This window comes from Sebastes umbrosus, chromosome 18, assembly GCF_015220745.1.
Source record: "Sebastes umbrosus isolate fSebUmb1 chromosome 18, fSebUmb1.pri, whole genome shotgun sequence".
In the NCBI taxonomy this organism is placed as follows: domain Eukaryota; kingdom Metazoa; phylum Chordata; class Actinopteri; order Perciformes; family Sebastidae; genus Sebastes; species Sebastes umbrosus.
Window position 1 is genome coordinate 7,396,456 of NC_051286.1, and position 22,195 is coordinate 7,418,650.

Sequence of the window (22,195 nt, forward strand, 5' to 3'; positions counted from 1 at the left end):
TGTCCTCTCTGGGCTCCCATAGACATTCCTCCACTGTCAGTGTGTGTGTGTGTGTGTGTGTGTGTGTGTGTGTGAACGGTGACAGCAGACACAATCCTCCAGCTCCAAGTGTTACAACTATGGAAGAGATTAACACCATAGAAGTCACTCCGTGCACAGAGTCCGACTACCTGAAGCCTCTCAGGGTGCACTACAACCAGGTGAGTTGTTAATCTGTGTGATAGGAGCAGAGAGAAGAGGAGAGATGAGGAGAGAAGAGGAGAGATGAGGAGAGATGCTGGAGGCTGAACACAACCCCCATTCATTTAGCAGCTAACATGCTAACAGGCTAGCATAACATGAAGGCTGAACTGACCTTAAACACACACTTTGGCTGCTACAATCCTCCCTACTTTAACTATAATAACTAAACAACCGTATTATCTTTGTGTTTACATCACATGTGTGTTTCTGTGTGTTTGATATTAAACCTATCTGAGAGAACAGCTAGCAGCTAGCATGCTAACGTTAGCTTGCTTGCTTAAAGAGGTGTTTGTTTTTAGGTTGAGCATCATGTTCACGTTGCTTTACATTAAAGTAGGAGGAGGTGTTTAGTTTAGCAAGTGTGTTATGTGACAAGGAAGCTTGTTTTGCGTCTGAATAGCAGGTCAGGTGAGACTTGTTGATCTTAACTGTTAAATAAGACTCTCCTGTGTGTGGTGTGTTAGTGTCTGCAGGTCAGAGGTCTTCACAGCTAGATGGTCCTTTTACCTGTTCAAATGCTGTGTGAATGTATAACTCTAAATGTCTGTTTTGCCACACTACAGGTCCAGGATATAACATGGAATAATGCAGGGAAATATGCATACAGCTAAGGACTGTCATGATACCAGAAATCTAGTAGTCGATTTCCACGATTCTCGATACCAAATTCGATACCACGGTAAAAAACAACAAAAACAACAATAAATCCCATGTAATTCAACATGCTTTACATGAATGAATGAAAGACTTTATTTCAAACATAAAAAATAAATAAAAACAGATACAAAATAATAACAAACAAAACAAGAGTGTCCAAAAAAGGAGTAGGAAGAAGTATTTATTTCCATACCTCTTTCTCATTTCTCCTCTACTAACTCATATATCATAGAATGATAATATAATATCAAAACTATCCCAGATTTATTCACATCACAAATTAAATATATGAACAGCATCCCAAGTTTATTTACAACCCACATATCCATCTGGAGTTAAAAAGTAGATAACCCTTAACGCAACCCTTATCACAACTCTTCTTCAACCATATACCTCCGAAAAATATCTTTTTTGTATAGCTTTTTAAAGTGATTTATATTTGTGCTCCGCTTCAACACATCACCCATCCCATTCCACAAATCCACCCCACAGACTGAAATACACATACTCTTCTTTGTTGTACGAACACGATGTTTTTTAAAATTTTCCTCTTAAATTATAACCCCCCTCCCTGTCACAAAACAATTTTTGAATTGCGGTTTTAAATTTGACCAACATTATAGTATGAGGAGGTGTTTAACAGTGTGTTACGTGTTTTTCCGTCTGAATAGCAGGTCAGGTGAGACTTGTTGATCCCAACTGTTAAATAAGACTTATAGATAATAAGATAGTGGGCTGCTGTGGCACAGACGTATAGCGAGTCACCCACTAATCGTAAGACTGGCGGTTCGACTGGCAAGATACTGAACCTCACGTTGTGCCATCGGTGTGTGAGGGTGTGTGAGTTAGCATTAGATGAGATCCTGGTGAGCAGTTTGGCACCTTGCATGGCAGCCTCTTCCATCAGTGTGTGAATGTGTGTGTGTGTGTATGAATGGGGTAAACGTAAGCATGTAGTGTGGTCAAAAGACTAGAAAGGTGTTTACCATTTACCATGCAAGTCCAGATAAGGATCTTTACCCCATTTACTACATATACTGCATTTTCTTGATATTGAACGTGACCAAAAATGTTGTCAGGTTCCTACCTTAAACATGAAGCACATTGGATACTGCACCTTCAAATCCAAACACATTTTTGCCTGAGTGAAGCCTAAAGGCCCACACACATCAACCCGACATCAAAGAACTAGCGGCGACGAAGGCCACTAGTTGTGTCGCCTCACGTCGCTTTTGTCTTGGCCAAAAAGTTGCACCCAAACACACCGCAAAGACTACAGATTCAGATTAGATTCAGTAGTCCTACTGTAAGTATATTCTAGAGCTTGTGGGTGCTTGTATAATCGCTATCCATCCATCCATCCATCTATTCATTCATCTATCCATCTATCCATTTTTAGCTGCCTATCCAGGTCATGATGGCAATCAGGGCGGGCAAAGTGGATCGTCTGTGACCGAAATCTCGTTAAGTGTACATTTTTATCTCAGGAGATCAAAAGCTGTCAAATTTTATATTAGCTGCCTCAATGATTTGCAGTAGTAAATGCTCAATATTGTTAACTGCATACTGGAAATTAAAAGGCATGAGATTGTGATCCTGAAGCATGACTGTAAATCAGTATTACTATGCTTTATTTATCTGTGTTTTAATGGTTTTATCAGTTGTTTTTTTATGAAGTCCTCCTGCTAAAAGAAAAGTGTGATGACTGTGAGTCCTGATGGTCTCCAGCAAAGTGAGAAATCCTTCCTCACCCAAACATAGGCTGCAGTCCAGGATGCATTTATTTTTAGGTTTCAAAATATTTGTGCAGTTTCTCTGTTCCTGGGTTATCGACTTGGCTTCTGTTGTGTAAAAGCAGGATAGTGACAGTGATGCAGAAGATGTATTTTGGTCTTAAAACACATTACGTACCCTGTAGATGATAGGACGATGTTATTTTACCTGGTCTTACTGATGAAGTACAGTTCATTATTACATTCAAGATTAAGGCTATTTTCTTCACTCTGGGCTGGTTACGATGCTTAAGCCGATTAGACTGTTGTCAGGCTATTAAATAGGTGTTATCAGTCACTATAAGCCTCATAGATGTGGGTCAATATGGGCCTACTACATCAACTTGTAGGTTTTATCATCTATTCACATGTCGGATCACCGAAAGAAGTTATAAAAGAACATGACAACGACCTCTAATGACCGAAGCAATTATGAATGGAGCAGAAGCTTTAGTAGACAGTTCTGAAACGACACAATGTTTTTCCCTTAACTTAACCAGTTTTTTTGTTGCCCAAACCTAAATAAGTTGTAGTTTTGTTGCCTAAACCTAAAGAAGTTATAGTTTTGTTGCCTAAAGTTAAGGAAGTTGTAGTTTTGTTGTCTAAACCTTACTGTTTTTTGCCTCAATCTAAAGAAGTTGTAGTTTTGTTGTCTGAACCTAAAGAAATTGTAGTTTTGTTGCCTAAACCTATAGAAGTTGTGGTTTTGTTGCCTAAACCTAACAGTTTTTTGCCTTAAATCTAAAGTAGGTTAAGTAAAGAAGTTGTAGTTTTGTTGCTGAAACCCAATGAAGTTGTAGTTTTATTGCTTAAACCTAAATAAGTTGTAGTTTTGTTGCCTAAACCTAAAGAAGTTGTAGTTTTATTGCTTGAACCTAAAGAAGTTGTAGTTCTGTTGCCTAAATCTAAAGAAGTTGTAGTTTTTTTGCCTAAACCTAAATAAGTTGTAGTTTTATTGTCTGAACCTAAAGAAGCCATTTTATTTGTGTCCAAAATGTAATGTTTCATTGAGTCTTACAACATGTTAGAATGTGTTGCTTTTAAGTTTCACTTTCACTTTTACAATGTAGTAGGCGCAGTAGGCCCCAACTGACCCACATTTATGGTGCTTATAGCCACTTTTAAGGCCTATTTATTGGCCTGATAACAGTTGAATCGGGTGGATGCTCAATGTCCAGAGCGGAAAGTACTTTTTAAACGTAAAGAAACTGCAACTATCTATAATTTGAAAGTGCTCTTTTGTAGTGTTGCCTTCAATTAAATCAGAAAACTCAAGTACCAAGGCACTCATGTCGAGGGGAGCTCAGTGAGGAGTTTTTTTCCCATTTGGGGTTTACACCTGTGACAGCAGTAGGGGGGGTTAAGCTTGTCAAGAGAATGGCGGAACGGCTAAGACAGCAGATGGACAACAAAAGAGATGATGGTGGACTCCCTCTCCTTCGTCCTGTCCTCCCTTTCATCCTCGTCATCTCTCCTGTGCAGCTCGGGAGGAGCTGTTCAGGGACTCCCCACAAAGGCCTTTCAGTCACACTGAGGGAGCATCTCTTCCCCAAAACCTTTTATGTTCATCGGTACATCTGCTTAGCTTAGCCACTGGTCACTAACCCAAACCTATTCACACGCAGAAACACACTCTAAAAGTAGATAATGTCATGCGCGAGAGGGTCTCTTCATCATTAGTGTTTACTGGTGTTTTGTCTCGTCTCCCTCGCCTCTCTCTACAAAGCAGGTGATTGTCCCTCGTTGACTCGGGGAAACCCCTCTTATCTCCGTCGCCTCGTGCTTACGTTGAATCACGGGTTGCTACTTGGAGCAGGATAATTACCTCCCATTTATTCATTATAATGATTTGAATTATTCATCCGGATTTATTTATCTAGTATAGCTTACAGCCAGTGGCCCCACTACTCCTTCAGTGAATATGAGATCCATTATGATCTAAAAACACACATTTTCTCACATGAATGGTTATTTATAGGGCTTGAGCTCGAATCGTGGCAGTAAAATTAGCCTGAGTGTGTCTGTAGGTGGAGAGAGGATGTCTGCATGGTTTAAAACCTTCGTTTTAGGGCAGGGTGATAATTATTACTGTGAGTGGAAATTAACAAAATGAGTTCTTGTTTTACCCAGTGGACATTTTAAATTAATGAATAATAACAGCGTAATTCACACTGTAAAACATCTTATGCTGTTTCAACTTAAAATCAAGGGCATGAAGCGAAACAAAGTTTGACTCCTGAGTGACAAAGTTACCCGTATCTTCTGGCGATCATCCGCATCCATGTGGCCCACAGAGCAAGAACTAGTGTTTCCTTTAACCCCACCTCCAGTAGCACCATCATCAGGCCAACTTGTCATTGATTTAAGACCAAATACCTGCAACATTACTAACATTCCCATCAACCTGAACTGTACTTTTTATGTTTAGTGCTAATTATTACACGGCTTTGTTGAATACTCGATTCTGATTGGTCAATCACGGCGTTCTACAGTCTGTTATTTCTTTACAACAGACCGTTGCTATGTATGACAGACCGTTGCTATGGACGCAGTTCTGATGTCGGACTCTGGCGGACCCTTTTTTGTCAAATTATTGATTTCTTAGGTAAACAGCCATGTAATAAGCGTGATAATGTACAGCAAGCGGGTCATTGTTGTGAAATAAAGCCCATCAGGGCGATGCTTCGCGCTGGGACCACGCTGTCAGGGTTAGACTGTATCTAGGTTGTTTTTGTTGATAAATCAACTGCTTCAGTACTATACCAGCCCTAACATGTTGGGAGAAATTACAGCCTGCATGCATAGATATGAAATAATGATCTCACATGAATGCTACTGACTGCACCCAAGTGAAAACATTTCAAACCATTCTAGCAAACAGAGGTTAAAACAGAAACAGGCTGTGGTCAATTCCTCCAAGTCAGTCAGTCAGTTTGCATCGGAGGGACACTAACATGTAAACTGACTTGATGTGATTTGAGGTCTACATGCTTTCTGTGGATTTTAACTCGAGGACACAGTCACATGGGTGTGTACTTGAGGAGTGTGTGTCCTTGACACTGGGTTTTGTGGATAGGAGCCACTTACTCATGCTGCAGATCTGTAATCTCGTCATTACTGGTCGATCAGTTTTGTGCAGGTGCAGATGCTTTTTTGTCACGTTTAAACTGTGCCGATCATTAGTTCACTGGTTGTAATGTGTGTGTGATAGCGCTGCTGCCTTTGTTCCGGCTGGTGAGAAGACAGACTGAAGCTAAAACCTGAAAAAAAACTGGAGAGCACATGTTGAGATTCAAAGAGTGCTATTGTATTTGAGGACGGTAGTTGATTTTTTTTTTTTTTTCTCTCTTTCTGCTGCAGCTGCTGGCTTTATAGTGTATGGAGGTGTGTGTGTGTGTGATGGTTATTAGACTTTAAGCACCTAAAAGACCATACATCCCTCCCTACAATAGCCATTCACACAGGAGTCTGTCATTTCTGATGCCCAAAGCCAGAGGGACCACATTAATTTCAAGGTCCTGTGTAGCCTTGTTCCTGCTTCCCTTCCTCTCTCTTTCTGTCTCCTTCTCGCTCTCTCTCTCTCTCTCTCTCTCTCTCCCCACGGGCTAATCTCTCTGTCGTAATCCATGTCGGCCATGATTCTCCGTCTCCCCTGGGCCATTCAAGCCGTCCCCGCCCCCCTTCTCTCAGCAAGTGGCCCGAGTAATGAGGGGAACCCCACCATCTGTGAGTGGTGACAGGACACTAGAGAGGGAATATATGTGTGTGTGTGTGAGTAGTTTTACCTCATACAGTATGTTGTGGCTGGAAAATAAATCATCTTTTTGGCGTTTGATCAGTGAAATAAATCATCGCTACATTAATTGTGATATTTTAGTATGGTTACTGTAAACAAACTAGACTATAATCAAGATGGTTGCTAGTCTTTCTCTCATTCTCTGACTCATATTACTGGTATTTTTGGTGCTGGTGTTTTTCAAAATTAAGACCATGTTTTCTCAATCCTGCAATTTCCTGTTGGGAAGATGTTGTTTTGACTTGTTTCCCTTCCCTGGAATTGCTTTTCTGAATGGTCAGACCTCCTTGGAAGTCATTGTTTTGTCATCAGCTTTTCACACCTTCCACCATCTGCTGTTGCCAGAATTCGCTGGAAAGATGGCACACACTCTTCCTGCAATCTCACATGTTATATGCTCTAAGGTGGCCAAATTTGAAAATGCATCTTTTTCTCTCATGCTTTTCGAAAAGAGTGAATGAATGAAGTGTCAGCCTCGAGGAAACCAGATCTTTGACCACAGTCAGCCTTCACAGACCGCGTGGAGGTAAAGTTAAGGAAGACAACTTCCTGTTGCAGCTAAACACTCATTTTACATGTCAATATCATAGACTGTATAAACGAAGTGGATGTAGTCAACATGACATTACCCATTGGTTTGTGGACTGCTGTTTTGAAGCCTCAAGTTTGGCATATTGTCTGTCGCCATCTTGTTTTTTTGCAACCAGAAGTGACCCGAGACGGTGGAGCTAATAATTAACTTTCATGAACTGAAAACACACTGTGAAAGGGTTAAAGGTCTAAGACAAAAGCACGGACAACTCCCAGACTGGACAACGCCGTGGTAGCATCCTGTCAATTACAAGGTAGCCACGCCTTTAAGCATCCCCTGCTTTATGGTCTATTTGACTCTAAATGGGACCATAATTTACTAAATGAACATCATGCTGTATTGAAGAAGACTTGAAACTAGCGATTGAGACCATAAACTCATGTTTACAATGTTTACTGAGGTAATAAATCAAGTGAGAAGTAGGCTCATTTTCTAATAAACCTCTATACAATCAGACTTCTTTTTGCAACCAGAGGAGTCGCCCCCTGCTGGCTGTTAGAAAGAATGCAAGTTTAAGGCACTTCAGCATTTGCTTCACTTTTCAGAATCAGAGGTTGCCGCCTGGTCAATATAAAAAATCATGTTAAAGCCAATGTTACTGATTACTTTTTCAGTAATGAGTAGTGTGAGGGGTTTCAATTTGAATTTTAGTAATGGCATTACAGTTATTAATCCCAGTAACGCTCTATTACTTCTACAATGTGGATGTCTGCTTCCTCACTGTCTTTCCGGTACTTTGATCGAGGGTTGATATTGGTTCGGTCTCTCTGCGTTCAGCTGAGTGGTCTGCGATGTGTTGGCTAATGGCTGGAGATTTGGGGAGGTGGTTAGCCTCAAAGTCGTCTTTCTTACTTGCATGGTGTGTCTTTTTAGCCGTAACCGATAATAAACCAACAATCAGAATCACCTAGTTTTGTACAGAGTAGCTTTATTGTGAGGTGATAAGCTATTGAATGAGTTATGGTAATTGTCAATGGGTGCTTACCAAACATTTCAGAACCACAAACCATATATTTGTTTTCTAAATATTGGTGCTGTGTTGTGTATGCTGTATTCTCCACAAAACATCTTTTTATTTGCTAAACATTTATTAAAACAATTAACTTAAATAATGTCAACAAAAGTGAGAATGGAATATCCCATTTATGGCTACGTTATTATTATTATTATTATTATTATTATTATATAAATGTTATGTTCCCAAAGTGTCATAGTTATTCTATTATATTATATAGTATATTATGTAGGAAAAAATAAACATCAGTTTGACATATATGCGGGACAGCCCTAGTGTACATCTTTGTTTACAATCTACATGAAAATATGGTTCATTGACAGGAAAAAACCTGCTCCGTCTCATCCATTATTCAATACGCACGCTTTACAAAGCAACAAGCCACGACAAGTGCATCTCCGCCTCAGTCACGACAAGTGATTTATCACACACACGCACACACGCCTTCACACTAGTTTTGCTTTCACCGAGGAAAAGCGAGAGGGGTGCGGCTGGCTTGGCCTCAAGGAGGAATGATGGCGTGTAAGACACTTGGCACACTTTGTTGACATGATATTTTTGTGAGAGTAATTACGCTAGTAGACGATCTGCAGCGCAGGCAGAGCATCTGTGATGACACGACTCCACAGCGAGGAGTTTGGATGATGTCAACACCTTTCTAATGGGCTGACAGCCAGAGGAAAGATGAATGGTGTAACTGCTGTCTTTGTCTTCTGACGGGTGTATAAATACCTGCAGCAGGAGCCTGCAGTATTGGTTTATGGACAATTTAAACCAGATATAGATCTCTTATACATCATACTTTCCAAACTATATATAAAATAATACAAAAAACAGACACGCAGCAGATAAATGTGTGCTAGAAATGATGATGAACATTTTTTTGATTAAAGTCAGTTTAATCTTATATCGTCTCAGCTCAGTATTCAAATGTGCATACATTAAGCCTTTGTCATTGACCTGATATAATAGCTGTTACAGTAGATAAAGGTGATTACCATAGCAATACAACAACTAAACCTACACAAACTTTGGCTTCATGCTCTCATTTCACACCACAACATGATGGTTAATGATGCATGAACAGCATTATGCTAGCTTGGCTTCACATTGAGGCCCTGTGGCCGTGACCCGTTAGGTCATGCACCGGTCGTCTGACCATTTGTTGAGATGATTTTGAGGGCTGAAAGTGTGATTTATGGTAGTTTTATGGATGAATGATGAGTAAAAGGTTTTGTTCATAAATTGGATATTATGTAAAACAGCATTGTGGTGCGTTTTTCCTAACGATATTAGCTTTTAAATAGAGGTATTAATCATGATATCCAGTGGGAAAAAATGCCACTTAAAGCTAGGGTTGGTAATGTTGATAAACTAGCACGAGTACGCTAGATTTAAAAAAATTCTAGTCTTTTTCAGGAAGAAGTTTGTTCAACTTCAGCACGTTTTGAGGTTTTAGTGTGCTGTATTGTTGTATTTTAGTTACACAATATTGCACAGATGCTAATATATTTTTTCACAACATACATCACTTCTCCAGCCATATTCAGTCAGCCATATTCATACCCCGTTATATGGCTGGGCAATACGACGATATATATTGTCAAAACGTTATAAAAATGTCTATCGTATATATTTTTCTGCATCGTTTCTATCGCGATAAAGACGAGGCCTACATTTATTCATTTATTTCTCTATAATTTCACTTAAAACTGTTAGGTTCATTTTGCACTCAAGTTCTTAAATGAGAAAATACTCACTACTTTTCATTTGTCAATTATTTAATTCGAACAGGAGTATAAAAAATAGACTTTACCATGAGGTTATTTCATATAGACATGCTTTATTATGATATATATAACTATCCTTATATCGTGATAGAAGATTTTGGCCATATCGCCCAGCCCTTCTCTGTAATGAGAATTAATCTGAGAATATTTAGAAATGCCAGGGAGACTTTAATCAGTCAAATGAGTCAGTCACAATTGAAAGCTGTGTGTGTGGGTTTATTCCCTTTTTAGATGGAAAATCTCAAAGTTGCACATTGCATCTTTGGCACAGTGGCACATCCTAACTCAAGCCCTGTTGCCACAACAGTAGATTTATTATGTCTTATTCTATCGGTGCAATTAGCTTGCCATTTCGCCTACTCCCATCTCTTGGGTGGTACTGGAACTGCATCACCACACTGGCACACGCGAAGGCACATCTATTCTGGCTGAATATAAGCCTGCTCTAGTAAAGCTGTCATCCCTGCGTCTGAAAGAGCTTGTGGGTGGAGAGGAGGTGTAGCCTAAATTTGAATCAAGGCCATATTTCCTCGGGCACAGAGAATGTAGGCCAACTTTACCATATTTATACCGCATGCAATCTGTGTGGATAGAGGAATAAATGCGAAGTTTTCAGTTTAATTCACACATCTTTGCTGAGTTTATGTGAATGACAAAATACATGATGATCAACGGATGAGAACTACTTGTTGTCTTCACACTAAACGTGAAGTGAAATGAAGTAATGAATTCCATATTATTTGGATTTTCTTTAAGGTTGCACCCTGAATTGCAAACACTGTTCCTCGCTTCACCTTGCATGAATGAAAATAACCTCAAAATGAACTAAACTATCAGGCTGTTTACTTCATTGTCCCTTAACGCTTACTGCAAAGTGATGAGCCAACAATCAGAGAATGTATGCGTGTCACTGCCAACATATTTAAGATGTCAGTATGCCAGAGTATTTAGTGCTGATTGTTTGTGATTGTGTCTCTTTTGTGCCGGTCACACACCTGCACATCGATGGTTTGATTGTAATTGTGCTGCTGGAAATTTACTGAAGGAGTGTTCAGCTGCACGTCTTGTTGATGTGCTGATGTGACCGTAGGGCATATAAACACTTAGCTACAACAACGTCTGTCACATAAGTTTAATAACTATGTTTTAGTATGTAGTTATCAGAGATCATCTGACTGTCAATCTCCACAAAGGCTCGTGAAATCTATTTATGATCTTTGAGTCTAGCATTTCGGGTGTTTTGAAACCGCTTTGCTGCTACTGCTCGTCTCTCTTCCAGCGTTAACTCAATGACCCCATTTGCAAAGAAGTAAATCACGATCAACAGCAGCACGACTTGAATCTCCTTCATGCTTCCTATTGTTGGCAGTGTCGCACGAATAATGATGTGCGTTTGTTGCTTTTTATGGCATTGTTGTATGTATAGTTGCGCGCCTAATCTTTGTGGAAACGCAGACATCAATGAGCTGAATAAACCTTTTAGTTCCTTGAAAAGTAGTTCCTGGGACTAAAAGTCCCACCTCACTTTGTGTGGAAACCCGGCTTAAGTCCAGCAGTGTGGACTGTGGATCCATTTCTGACTGAGGATGCAGAAACAACCACTGCGCTAGACTCCCAAAAATTCACCAACAGTACTCGATGGGGGTTGGTAAATAAAAATCAATAAATATCAGGACATTAACAAGTCAAAAAATACTCAATAAATCACTTTTCCGAGTTGTAAGTCACAGGATGTTCCTGACATTTTGCCCAAAGCTGCTAATTTCTGCGGTGACATATTATTGCCTGTGTTTGCTGCAAGTTGTGTAATGAATTTTTGTAGCCGCAGTGGTATATACTGTATATTTGGTAGGGAAAAGCAACACACATTGTTATTTTTCATGCATAATTTTGGCTACTAATATATTATTCAAGTAATTATTATAGATTACAGATAGCATTTTTCTTTCAAATGCCCTTTGCTGAACTACAGTTGATGAAGCTCAACAGTGTCAATGTTTTGTGCGGGCACAGTGCCTTTTAACTTGCGTATCTGCAGATGTTTTTGTTGGGTGTGGATTGTTGGATTACTTCAACATGTCGTGGCAAGCATCAGTTGTGGAGCAGCTGATTGCCTCTAGAGTGTTCAAATTGAAATAAATCAGCAGTGATTTGACATCTTGCCATGCAAGTCACATAAAAACAAAGAGAGTAAGAAGTTGTTGTACACTGAATACACACCGTATGTATGTCTACTATTTGAATACACTTGTTTCACTCGGTTGTCAAACCACAGTGTTTGAGGATTAAAATCATGTTGTGCTTATTGTATTAACTTATGTTGTTTATTTTGTCTTATTCCTTCACAGAATGGCACAAAGAAATCCTGGGACTTCATGCGAACCCATGATAGGTAAAAACATATTTTATTCTCTACATAAACACACACATGCACAAGAAGTTTCAAGAATGTGCAAATTCAACTGTACAAATGTCAAGAGAAGTGGTGTCTCTCTAAACAAACAGATGGAAACAGACACAAAACATGCTGTAATTCTTTATTTTTTTTTAAATAAATAAAGTTATATGCTCATGCGTTGTGTGCACAGTAAAAGAAATAAGTTGTGTGAGGTTTGGTGTGTGTCCTTTCACCTGTAGCCGTTGCAGTATTGGCATCTCAGTTATGGTATTTGTATACCTTTATTCTCGAGAATCTCCCAAATACTGGGAGGACAGTTGAACCAAAACAGACCTTGTTTTTCGGGAACTGGCGCCCTGTTATTCTACTTGGCAAAGGCTATAAATGTCTTGAGCTTTACAGGGGGCACTGTAAGAGAAATATCACACATTTGTGTCAAAAACCCCAGTTCCTATTCCCCGTTCTACCCAGGTAATGCCCTGGGGTAGGTCTCAGGCCATTTAAGCCCTCTTTCCTCCACTCATGACCCCAAAGAGAGGTCCCTGTGAAAAATAGTCCCACTGAGACAAAAGCAGTAAACCTCAAATCTGTACTTCCTAAAGAAAACAGCCCATGGGACCATCCATCTATCCCCCAGGTGGAAATTCTGCCAAAGTGTTATTCCCCATTTAAGCCTGTATTGAAAGCATCCAGGATTGTTTTGCATTTTTGTTTAAGTGCGCATGACATTTTCTCCTCAGGAGGACACATTTCAAAAAATGTGGAAGATTTGTAGGCAACGCACTGTAAAATATCTAATTTAGTGAATGTCTAAAGGAAGATAGTCCTTGTTCCTGAAATGCTTCCAGAGATCAGTTACTTGTGAGCTACTTCTTTTGTAGGTTTTGAAACAGCAGCAGAGCTTCATTCAAGCTCAACACAAAATCGACAGAAACTAGTTAGTCTTTCCAACAATCCCCAGCTCTACTTTGGTCTAAAATAAACCCTTAATTCACGAGTTAGATGTGAAAATATGCCAGCTCTGCACATTGTTTTCCCCCCACTATCTTTCTCTCTCTGCGTTCAGAGCAGTGGCTAAGTGGCTCTCGTTCTTCGAAGGCAGATCATTAAATTAACTAAATAAAATGACAAACCTCGCCCAAACAGTTGCCCAAAAAAAACAACCCGATGATGTACTCAGCCTATCGCCAATAGCCAATATATTTGTCCAAACGCCCAACCCTACCATCTATTTCCCACCACTTTCCCATTGTAAGCAAGGTGGACCAAACATCCCTCTCCCCAACCATGTCCTCCTGGTCCTCCTTGGGATTTCAAGGTGTTCGCAGGCCAGAATATGTCCACAGGGAAGTGTCTGGAGGCATCCTAATCATAAGTCCACATGAAGGAGCAATGGTTTTACACCACTCCTCTGAGGAACTTCATTTGTGCAATGGACAAATAGGACATGTAAAAACATATAAAACCTGCATACAAAAACCCTTGAGGAGTGTGAAGGAAATTTCTCTCATTTTGGACACTTACATCCACAATCTAATTTATTCAGTCACTACACAGAGCTCATGGTCATAGGTGGATGCTGGAGGGTAGATTGGTAAAGCTTCACCTTCAGACTTCCTTTTCACCATGACAATCCGGTACAACGCTTGCTTAAAGATGTCTAGTGGGATACGGCCATAAGCCGTCTCCAAATCTACAAAAACACATGTAGGCTGGGTGGGCAAACTCCCATTGCTTTATTATTTTGACACCTATGTGTTTATGGGAGTGTTTGCGTACCCATACTGGTTTATTACTGGAAGCAACATTTAATGACAGCAAGTATTTTTAGTCGGGGCAAGAAATTTAAGAGACCACAGGCATGGCATGGTCATTTGCACATGTTGAGTGCTCGCTGTAGTCCTGCTCATGTGTCTTTGTTCGCTTCCATGCCTTTAACTTTGAAGAGTTTGATTATGTATTTATGTACAACCAGCCAGCTAATACATGTGGAGGGTGCATATTATTATGTATTTCACATTTGGGATTCATTTGGATCCATTTGTAAACACAATTGGTATAATTCCCCACTGGGAGGCTTCAATAAAGTTTTCAGTTTCTACACTCATTAAGTGTGTTCAAGCAAGTAGTGTTCTAAAAAATTCTCAGCCCTGGTATCAGAAGATGGATTATTTAGCACGTAACCCAGTTTTTTCCTTGTACAACAAGGACCTGATGATGGTGTCTTGATACCAGCGCAACCAGTCGTCACCTTAGTCCCGCTCCTCATATGTCTGCCATAACCCAGTTTTCCCGCCGCCCAGCCAGCAGCCCTGCAGAGAAAGCTTAACGGTGCATGAAAAGCCCTGAGCGTCCGTTTAGCCTGCTTCTTGGTTTAACCATTAGAGCATTTTTCTTCAGCGGGAAGCTGTAGAGCAGCTGTAATGGTGTGGAACAGCGCTACGAGACCCAGGCCTGCCTCAGGGGACAGCTTCCATGCCTCAGGCTTGTGTGTCCCACTTTTAGCCCAAATCTACCACATTAGCTCATCATACTTGTTCTCTACGGCGGCGATATCACCCAGCAAGACTATCTTTTACAGCTGTAGGCTGTCAGGAATATCAGTACTGGTTTTTCATTGCTCGGATGTTTGGTATATATAACTGCTGTAGAGTGTGAGGGGAAAGAGATAATTCTTTCTAAGTGAACCACATCCTGAAATTTGGGTCCAGATATGAGGCCCTTTAAAATGCACCAGAGGCTTTTTAAACACAATTGATGTTTTCCTTCTCGCACATGGAGAAGCTGTTTTCGATGCCACACAGCAATATTGTGTCTAGTATTATCGGGCATTTTTGTATGAATTAGGGCTGTTAAAGTTAACGCGATAATAATGTGTTAACACAAATTTGTTTTAACGCCACTCATTTCTTTAACGCATTAACGCAAATTGCGATTTTTAGGTCGTAGCGGGCTCAGTTTTAAAGCTAGAGTGAAGATACTGGCGTCATATGAAACTAGAAAAACCTATGGTCATACTATGACTGGCATGGCCATTTTCAAAGGGGTCCCTTGACCTCTGACCTCAAGATATGTGAATGAAAATGGGTTCTATAATAGACATTTGACTTTAAATATCTTGCCAACGGATATTAAATCAGCATCAGACCAGGCGCTGTAGCTAGAAACGAGTTGTAATAGCAATGTCCCATAATGTCCTCCCACCATGGGAAAGACAGGGCAGGGCTTCCTGCCGCCTCAGACACATCCGCTTTCCCAACACCGACCCCAGGCCTCAAGTCTCCACTGGCAGCGACAGTCACGCTCACATAATCACAGACACACACATACTGTACAGCAGTGAACCACCTGTGTGTGTAGGAGTCATCGCTTAGTCCTCTTAGTTCAGAAGAGTGTTGGATGGATTTTAGTTTCAGTATCATTTTAGTGTCATTTTGGTTTTAGCACTTTGTCATTCACATATTTCAAATTTTATTTAAATGAGATTTTAGTCATCATATACTGTAAAGCCTCGGACATACTTTCAGCGGACACCTACGTACTTGTATCAGTCGCACGGACGCGCTTGCGGTTCCATTCGTATTACAATTGAGGGTCCGCGTCCATCGTCTTCTTCTGTTTCTTCTTCTTGTTTTTCTTCTTCTCGGCAAACTAGTTAGAGGTACATACGCCACCAAATGGACTTGAGTTTTGAACAAAACTGCTCCACATAGCTCCACCCTCTCAAAAAAACAAGATGGCAACGGCCAAAATGCCAAACTCGGGGCTTCAAAACGGCAGTCCACAAACCAATGGGTGACGTCACTGTGACTACGTCCACTTCTTATGTACAGTCTGTGACTTTAGCCACATTTTTAAGCCACATTTTAAGCCCAAATCATCTCTCCATGAGGGTTTGCATATTTTTGTCAAAGTGGCTTGTCCTTGTTGTTTTTCCGGAGTGCTTTTAGTGTTTCCTTATTTTGTCAGGATGATCTTTAAAACAATTGCCGATTTTCACATACCTAGAATACTTGTTGACCCACCGTCCCGAAGTGCTGGATGTTCCCCGGACACTGGTTTTAACCCAGTAACCCCTGACTCCCACTCCTTTCTTCTTTGATAACTGCTGGTTTTTTAAAAGCTCATCCAGCCTTGACCGGCTGCTCTCCTGGAGCCACATTCTCCTACAGTATATGCTGGAAGAGATTACCAGACAAGTGATACAGTATATCATGGATGCAAAGGGATTTACTATCAGAAAACGTTGTCTGATTTCATTTAAACTTGACCTTTTTCTTCTCTTTTCCTTCAGTGTATCAGTGCTGATCTTCAACACCAGCTCACACTGTTTTGTCCTCGTCAAGCAGTTCCGTCCAGGTACGTTTTCACCACACGGAGCAGGAGATTAACTGCCCTCTGCAATCCAGTTAGATCATTTTCTCCTTGTCACCTAGCTCGATCTAGATTGTTGTATATCCTGTGGGCACTTTCACTAAAAAAGCAGTCCATTACAATCCCTGTTTATTCTACTGGATCTTAGTAACAATGCAGACTCATAAATAGACGGCAAGAGGCCCTGTTACAAAGCAGCCAAACCTCCTTTGTTAGGAGTCGCCAGGGACTGTTCAGCACCGCAGTGTGCTAAATTCAAGGAAGTCTGGGCATTGATATATTTTTTCATTGCTGTTGGGGGAAAAAACTGTCCTTTATCTGAAAGAAATCTGAGTTTGTCTACAACAGAATGACATTTGTTTTTAAACAGGGAGTGTACGATATGTTGGTCAGCTTATTGGAAGCAGGCAATAAAAGTTTAGCCTCCACTATAAAACCCTGCTGGAAACCCTGATGTTGTTCTTATTTGATATCTGGGTGTATATCAGAATATTATATTGCATGGGCTTAACATTTAAATTTCTTTAGTGATATTCACAATTAAAGCAACAGTGTTACTGTCAGCATTTTACCTGTACAGGGAAGTTTTCAGTGACCAGGCACAAAATATTAAGTTTTTTGCCCTTATTCTGAAAAAGACAGTATTCATGCTAACCTGTTTACATGGTTAATGAAAATTAATATTCCAGTAATATTGCCATTTACATGCAGCCGTACATACTCCGATTGATGTAACAGGTGGCGGACATGTTTGACCGTGCAAACACAGCTTCCCTCTTTTATTCCTTCAACCACCGTCTTGAAAAGGTCGGCGTTGTGATATTTCTGCATATCCAAAACTCTGTTGATATCCAACTTTCATAATGTTTAAAAGTAGGTGTGTTTCTCCTTTTGACCAGAAATTCAATTTATAACGATATAAAGAAAGAAAAAGCAGAAAATCCTCACAGTTGAGGAGCTGGTGGTAATTTATCTGTAACTGTATCTGTGTTGCCCAAAATGAGATGTCTGTAAAACGTATATGTTACCCATCCCTAATTTTAAAGGGTAACTTTGGTATTTTCCAACCTGGACCCTATTTTCCCATGTTTTTGTGTCTGAATGGAGTGACTAATGATAAACAATTTTTTAAATTGGTCCAGTATTGAGGGATAACACCTTTGGCAGCTGTGAATCGAGCTGAGAGGGCAAGTGAGCAGCGTCAATGTAACGTTGCTGCCCTCTAAAAGTGCTTGTTTTTGCCACTGACAGGCTCAGATTGTTATTATAAGTGTCTGACAACATTATGGAAAGGAACAGGAAGCCTGTCATGGTAAAAATCAAGCACTTTTAATGGATGTAAATGACGGTGCCAGCTTGCCCCAATAGCACCATATTGCAGCCCGTGAGCAGCTACCATTTGCAGCTTTATCCCTCAATACTGGACCTAGTTGGACACCAAAACATGAGAAAATAGGGTCCAGGTTGAGGTTAAGTTACCCTTTAAGATTATTTCAGAAAGAAACAGACATCCTTAGACATGTTTTTGAAAACTGTGTAGCTAAAGAGGTTAGAGAAAAGTAAAATGTAATGAGAATAATTTCAGGTATATTCTCTGTGTGTTCCACCACCAGCGGTATACATGTGTGAGTGGGAAAGGACCAAGACGCAGCCGCCTCAGTCTGCCGAAAAAAGCGAGGAGGGCGCCTCCGAAGCCGCCGCCCCCGCCCCCGAGCCTCAGGAGGGCCAGTCGGCCTCGGAGGGGGAGAGCTCTTCTCAGTGGCCCCCGGCCTCAGCGGGGGTCACCTACGAGCTCTGCGCTGGGCTGGTGGACAAACCCAACCTGTCTCTGGAGGAGATCGCCCGGCAGGAGATCCTGGAGGAGTGTGGCTTCGATGTGCCCGCCTCTAAACTGAAGAGGATCACTTCCTACAGGTTCGCTTATTGCACATTTGAAGCTGTAGGAAATATCTTAGTTAGAAGTTTAAGTTAAGTAATAATATTTGTAAATTAACTTTACAAAGGCCTTTTACTTTTGACCTGTCCATTCCCAACACAAATACGTTTTAAGAGAAGGCTTTTCATTGTGTTTTAAATATCTGCTTTAGTCACTCCCACTGGATTTCTGGTCCCTTAACAATTAATATCCTGTTGTCCTATTTTGTATCCTTTTCATTTATAATTTCTGAACCTCCTTGAGCTATGTTCACTCAGAAATAACCCACATTTGCAGCTTTGTTTCTTTAGTTTGACTTCTAAAATTCAACTCCAGGTAGCATTAAAAATGCCTTTAAAGGAGTGGTAGTCCATTCAAAACCTTTTATCCATCAACCACTCGACCCTGTAGGCTTTAAACGATGTGGAAGCCCTTCATGGATGAGTTCTGAAAGTTACCAGTTTTCATGGTGGAATTTTAAAAAACACATTATTATTAAGTTATATATATATATTATATATTAAACCACTTCTGCAGCATAATCCACTTGTCCACTGTGAACCACTGTACTCAGGATGTAGGCTGGTTCCAGACCTCCTCTGAATCGCTACCCACTCAATCTCTGGGATGTTTTAAGCTTTTCAGCTGGGTTTGGTGCTCTTTAAAGGTCGGAAGTGGGCTGAACAGTGGGCCGGCGAGGATAGAGCAGTCTGGAGTTTATGAGTTATTTCAATTTTTGGTGGAGTACCGCTTAAAATATAGTTTTCTGAAAGTCCACATAATATGATGCACTCAAAAGGAAAGCCTGCATTTTAATGAATCCAGTTTAAACATTACTTTGGTGGAAATACTGTATACACTATATCATATAAAATAATGTAACCTAAAGTTGGTGATGGACGTAGTGTCATAATGATAAGAGATGGGACTAAACATGCTGAGGTTATGTAAGTGAGCTGTAAAGAAGCATCAGTGGAAGCATCCATCTCTGTCAGCATATTATTAGCTCACTGTATCTGGACTCAGACGTTTAGAGTTCCAGGAGACGAACAGTCCCACATTAAACAGCAGCACCTGGACATCTCTGACTGACAGCTCTCATAACTGTGTTTTTGATTTGACTGCGGCTTTGTTGGTGTCGTCTATGACCGTTGTTATGTGTGGGCTGCTTCCATTAAATAGATGGGTATCGTCTTAACCCTCAGGACCCCTATGAGGGGGGTTTTAACAGGAGCGCACGGTGTAGTTCTGTGCTAGTAGTAGGCAGCCCGAGGTCAGTTCGCTTTATATGGCAAAGAAAGTAAATACTGTTTTTTATGTATGTTGTTATGTATGTATTACCAGTATTCAAAGACGGAGCTTTACAGCATTCATATGAGGTTGGAGGCTACAACAAATGTATAACAGAAAGCTTACATTACAAAGTGGGGGCATGGAATTTGAAAACAAAGGTGGGTGTAAAGACCTTTACACACCGGGGGCGGTTTTTTTCGCGTGATAAATTTGCACCTTTTTTCAAACTGTTGTTTTTGTCAAGGTACAGTTACACGTGCACAAATGCAATTCGCCTGAAAGTTTATCAAAGTTGAACTCCACGCAAATTCGAAGATGAGAATTTGCTAAACCGCCAGAAGCAAATGTTTTTTCACCCCTTCGCTCTCATGGAATGGAAGTGAACGGGTGAAAAAACATTTGCTTCCATTTGGGAAGCAAATTCGCATCTTCATATTTGCGTGGAGTTCAACTTTGGTGAACTTTCAGTTTGAATATCGCCTCGGCAGAGGATGGTCACTCGCGTGCATTTGCGCAAGTGTTACCGTGCTTTTATGAATACTTTCAAACAGTGCATGAATATTACGTTGCGAAAAGCAAATTTTTTTTTTTTTTTCCGTAACAAGGTTGAGTTTTCTGAGCTCTCGCACCGCAAATAAAAGCATCAACCAATCATGTTGTGTGGAACGGGGTTGAGTTGTGCCTATGTTTATGAAACAACAACACAGAGGCTTCATAGTCCGAACCAAGACAGCAAACTTTATTACTCCTTTCAACCTTGACAAAGGCAGCGCTGACCAGATCCACTCCTTCCGTTCTTACCTTTCACAATAAAAGCCCTAGATATATGATCTTGAATGGTTAAGGTTTGCATAGGTCGTCGGGCAGCGAGTCTCGCAATTGTTTTCGCAACTTGGGGGCTACCTTCTAAACACAACCTTGACAAAGGCAGTGCAAACCAGATCCACTCCTACTGTGCTTACCTTTCACAATAAAAGACCTAGACATGTAATATAATCGTAGGTGAGTATTTTGCATTTTTGTGTCGTTTATTCGTCAGGTCACCCGGTGTGTCAAGGTCTTTAACCAGGCAGGTAAAGACTTAAGAAAGACAATATCAAGTTGGATTATCGAAAGTATAGGATCCAGGGTTTTAGGAGCTTGACCAATAATAGGGTCTAAGCGTCAGGATATTTTCTCTTTTTCTCCAATTTTGACCGTTCTTTTTATAATTAGTCACTTGCAAGTCTCCTACTTTATGGAAGTGACAACTTGAGGCACTGATGCTTTTGCATTTCGTTAAATAAAGGGGAAAAGAGTTTTGTAGAAAAAAAAAGTGATTCTGAAGAGTAAGGTATTGTTTTGGCATCAGTATTGAAATATTCAAACGACATCTAGCCATGTGTAAAAACTTGAGGAATAATTGCAAACATATGTAGATATTAATATATTTTTTCTTTTCCTTATTCCCCCCTGCAGGGCAGGCGTAGGTGTAACAGGTGCCAAGCAGACCATGTTTTACGCCGAGGTGTCCGACGACAACTGCGTGAGCGCAGGTGGAGGTGAGCCACGGGAGGGAGAGCTTATCGAGGTGGTCAAAGTCCCGCTGCACGAGGCCATGACGTTTGCCTACGACGAGCGTATACCCAAAACCATGGGCGTCATTTTTAGTTTCATCTGGTTCCATAATAACATGTCTCCCAAGTACAAGATCTCCACCAATGTGTAACTAGTATTAACCAGCCCTCTTTATACCGTTTATTCCAAATTAAATCAAACACTGGCCCAGCACATCCACTCTTCCCCTCATGGCTCTTCATCCTGTATTGCCTTTTTGCTTATTGGTACATGATGAAAGGTGGGCCCCTTGTCTTGTTGCCAACAGGTATCTTTACGTTTTGTCCTGTTTACCTTTTTTGAGTTTCATGTGGTCTTAATATTTTTCCTAAAAACAAATTTGCCATAGCTGGTGGTCACTGGCACATTTCTCTCTTCTTGAAGAATTTTTTTTTTTTTTAGTCTGTTAATAATTTCATTTACTGTGCCATCTGTTATAAATGGCTGCATATCACTGATTTCATTTGCCTGCCCTTGATTAAAGGAATACTCCACTGCTTTTAGTGTAGGCTCTTGAATGTCACCTGCATTTATGAAAAGCAAAAAAGTATTTTAAATACACCTTGACTGAGAAAAAAGCAGTTTTCTATTCTGCTTACAGTCAAATTCCAACTTGTTTCAAGCATTCCTACAACACCCAGCATTCATTGCAAACTCTGTGATACTAACCAGCCATACATCAGACCGGCAATACGTCATCCAGAGTAGAATCTCATGACTCATGTCTCCAGACTTCTGCTTTAAACAAACCGGT

The 22,195-nt window shown here is 40.5% G+C and overlaps 1 protein-coding gene across 1 annotated transcript; it reads left to right on the forward strand.

The window, feature by feature from the left end:
• Positions 1-21,940, forward strand: nudt14 (nudix (nucleoside diphosphate linked moiety X)-type motif 14). Its single transcript, XM_037750929.1, has 5 exons — positions 1-200; positions 12,214-12,257; positions 16,558-16,622; positions 18,251-18,551; positions 21,304-21,940. Exons 1-5 carry the CDS (start codon positions 120-122, stop codon positions 21,551-21,553), a joined length of 741 nt encoding a protein of 246 aa, XP_037606857.1. The 5' UTR covers positions 1-119; the 3' UTR covers positions 21,554-21,940.
• Positions 21,941-22,195: the final 255 nt, after the last annotated feature.

Coding starts and splice junctions, on each gene's coding strand:
- nudt14 (XM_037750929.1), top strand. CDS start 120: ATGGAAGAGATTAACACCATAGAAGTCACTCCGTGCACAGAGTCCGAC. Junction 16,623..18,250: donor CGTCAAGCAGTTCCGTCCAG/GTACGTTTTCAC, acceptor TTCCACCACCAG/CGGTATACATGTGTGAGTGG. Junction 18,552..21,303: donor AAGAGGATCACTTCCTACAG/GTTCGCTTATTG, acceptor TCCCCCCTGCAG/GGCAGGCGTAGGTGTAACAG.